Source organism: Carcharodon carcharias (genome assembly GCF_017639515.1).
Source record: "Carcharodon carcharias isolate sCarCar2 chromosome 37 unlocalized genomic scaffold, sCarCar2.pri SUPER_37_unloc_4, whole genome shotgun sequence".
NCBI classification, from domain to species: Eukaryota; Metazoa; Chordata; class Chondrichthyes; order Lamniformes; family Lamnidae; genus Carcharodon; species Carcharodon carcharias.
The window spans coordinates 711867-715000 of NW_024470769.1; the positions used below are offsets into that span (position 1 = coordinate 711867).

The 3134-nt window shown below is 52.4% G+C and overlaps 1 protein-coding gene across 1 annotated transcript in view; it reads right to left on the minus strand.

Moving 5' to 3' along the window:
• Positions 1 to 215: 215 nt before the first annotated feature.
• slc3a2b (solute carrier family 3 member 2b) overlaps positions 216 to 3134 on the minus strand; it is a 13197-nt gene continuing 10278 nt past the window's right edge. Inside the window, exons 8-9 of the mRNA XM_041182088.1 lie at positions 2373 to 2480; positions 216 to 1361 (exon numbers count right to left, since the gene is read on the minus strand). Of these exons, the coding sequence (XP_041038022.1) occupies positions 1023 to 1361; positions 2373 to 2480 (447 nt within the window). The 3' untranslated portion in view covers positions 216 to 1022. The remainder of the gene's footprint in view (positions 1362 to 2372; positions 2481 to 3134) is intronic.

The window sequence follows — 3134 nt, forward strand, 5'->3', positions numbered from 1 at the left end:
GTATAGTCGTGGTTAATGTGGGGGACACAACCAAACTGGACATTGCAAACTGCCTCAAACAAGCAGAGAGATGAATGACCAGCTAACAGATTTACTGTTCATGGAGGAGTCTGGTTTGTTTACCAATGGGTCTCCCTCTCAGTCCTGCCCCTAAAGCAAGTGTTACAGACCTAGAGAATGGAGAAAAATCAAAAAGATACTTTCTGCTCAGAGACTTTCTTTCAAAATGATTTTTATTGAAATGGAAGATAAAAAGGACAATGAAAATTTCAGTCTGGTTAAAAAAAACACTGTTCAAGAATTACAGGCCAAACCCAACAGTTAATTCACAGCGAGAGTGGAGATTCTAAACCTTAATAGCCAGGGCTGCTCTATATTGCCTGCATCAGCACAATAACCATGTGGCTCTGTGCCATGACACACACACAGCACTGCGGTCCTGGGAGCTTCAATGTGAATCTGGCTTCAGGGATCAACAGGACAACAGTTTGCAGCCCAATTGATCAGACTCTTTGCTCCCATTCGGGTGCTGCATCAAATCAGCCAGAGATTCCTTCCTGCTGATGCTTATCTGTTGGCAAATACGCTGGGAATGGGCATCAGTCAGCCAGCTGCAGTCTGCTTAAACTCTCGTATGTATAACAGTCACTGGTAGCAGATTAACACCCCATGCTGCAGCCCAAAGGCCAGGAAAAGCAGGGGCTGCGGAGCCCCCAATACACATTCCAGCCCCACTGTTCCCTGTGGATGGTCCTCAGAAACCCCCAAACAGCTCTCCCCTCTTTCCAATCTCTCCACAGCAGGAGAGCTCTCAGAGAAAGAGGGAAGCTTTCTGTTAGCTCCACTGCACAGTCATGTTAGAAAGACAGACTACAGTACAAAAGAAAGCAGAGAGTGTGTTAACCCAGCATACAAACGGAATGTGAAACAGAATGACTTAGTGATTCAGCCCCTTACACAGCATCTTTAGGGTTACCATGTTATCTGTCAGAGTGAGGGGCCTGGGGAGGGGTCCCAGCACCTCAAGCAACAAAGGGGAATTTCAATATTAACCCCTCCCCTCCAGCAAGATGGATTCCAGTCAAACTGACTGTTTCATCCTTCCTGTGAGTCTCTGAGCTCAGCTCCATCCAGGCTTCTGTGGGCAGGTCATTGCCTTTTAGTGAGACACTTTCAGGCTCTTGTCCAAAGTTGAGCAGGACTATAAAGCGGTCACTTTGGTCCCAGATCCGTTTATAGGCAAATACTTGTCCCACGCTGTACAGAGACTCAAAATCACCAAATAGTAATGAGCGTTCTTTGATTTTCAACAAACTGAGCTTCTTAAACAGAGAGAGGGGAGATGGAGGGGACAACTGGCCCTGCAGAGAGCAAATAAAACATCAAAATGAGACACTTTCATTTCTAGAGCTTTTCACAGCCTCACAGCACTTTCCAATCAATTAATCAATTTAAAAACGCACACCTTGTTGTAATGGCAGCCAATTTATTCAAGATAAAACTCCCACTGAGAGTCAGTGTGTGTGGGACCCATACCCCAGTGAGAGTCAGTGTGTGTGGGACTCGTACCCCAGTGAGAGTCAGTGTGTGTGGGACTCGTACCCCAGTGAGAGTCAGTGTGCGTGGGACTCGTACCCCAGTGAGAGTCAGTGTGCGTGGGACTCGTACCCCAGTGAGAGTCAGTGTGCGTGGGACTCGTACCCCAGTGAGAGTCAGTGTGCGTGGGACTCGTACCCCAGTGAGAGTCAGTGTGCGTGGGACTCGTACCCCAGTGAGAGTCAGTGTGCGTGGGACTCGTACCCCAGTGAGAGTCAGTGTGCGTGGGACTCGTACCCCAGTGAGAGTCAGTGTGCGTGGGACCCGTACCCCAGTGAGAGTCAGCGTGCGTGGGACCCGTACCCCAGTGAGAGTCAGTGTGTGTGGGACCCGTACACCAGTCAGAGTCAGTGTGTCTGTGGGACCCATACACCAGTCAGAGTCAGTGTGTCTGTGGGACCCGTACACCAGTCAGAGTCAGTGTGTCTGTGGGACCGGTACCCCAGTGAGAGTCAGTGTGTGTGGGACCCGTACACCAGTCAGAGTCAGTGTGTGTGGGACCCGTACCCCAGTGAGAGTCAGTGTGTGTGGGACCTGTACCCCAGTGAGAGTCAGTATGTGTGCCACCAGTATCCCAGTGAGAGTCAGTGTGTGTGGGACCCGTACCCCAGTGAGAGTCAGTGTGTGTGGGACCCGTACCCCAGTGAGTCATGGTGTGTGCAACCAGTACCCCAGTGAGAGTCAGTGTGTGTGGGACCCGTCCCCCAAAGACTAGAGTGGTGTAATTATTTCTCCTCTGTTACAGAGCAATAGAGCAGTGGCTGGAAATCACTGACCTGCACTGTCCGATTGAAAGGTGGGTTACTTATAAAACTGGATTTTGAGGTGAAACCTCCATTTGATGAAGCGTTCCACAACATCCACGGCTGTTTATTTTGATGTAGCTGTTAAGAAAACAAGGTAAGGAGAGACAGTTCGATGTGATTAACCCTGCATTCCCACAGCCTAACACACAGAATACAAGGGCGATCTCTGCACAGTAAGATCCCACAAACATCACTGTGATAGTGACCCAGATCTGTTTTTAGTGATGTTGGGTGAGGGATAAATATTGGCCCCAGGACACCAGGGAGAACTCCCCCCTGCTCTTCTCCCAATAGTGGCCGTGGGATCTTTTTCACTCACCCGAGATGGCAGACAGGGCCTCGGTTTAATGTCTCATCCTGAAAGACGGCACCTCCCACAGTGCGGCGCTGAGGCCCTCCCTCCGCGCCGACCCTCCCCCCGCGCCGACCCTCCCCCCGCGCCGACCCTCCCCCCGCGCCGACCCCCCCCCGCGCCGACCCTCCCCCCGCGCCGACCCTCCCCCCGCGCCGACCCTCCCCCCGCGCCGACCCTCCCCCCGCGCCGACCCTCCCCCCGCGCCGACCCTCCCCCCGCGCCGACCCTCCCCCCGCGCCGACCCTCCGACAGTCAGCTTGGACTGGAACCTGAAAGTTGATGACTCAGTGCCGAATGTGTTCACCAGCCTATCAGAGGCCTGTGGATTGTGGGGGTACATTTCGCTTCCTCCTCTGGTTTCAGCTTCAATGATGGTG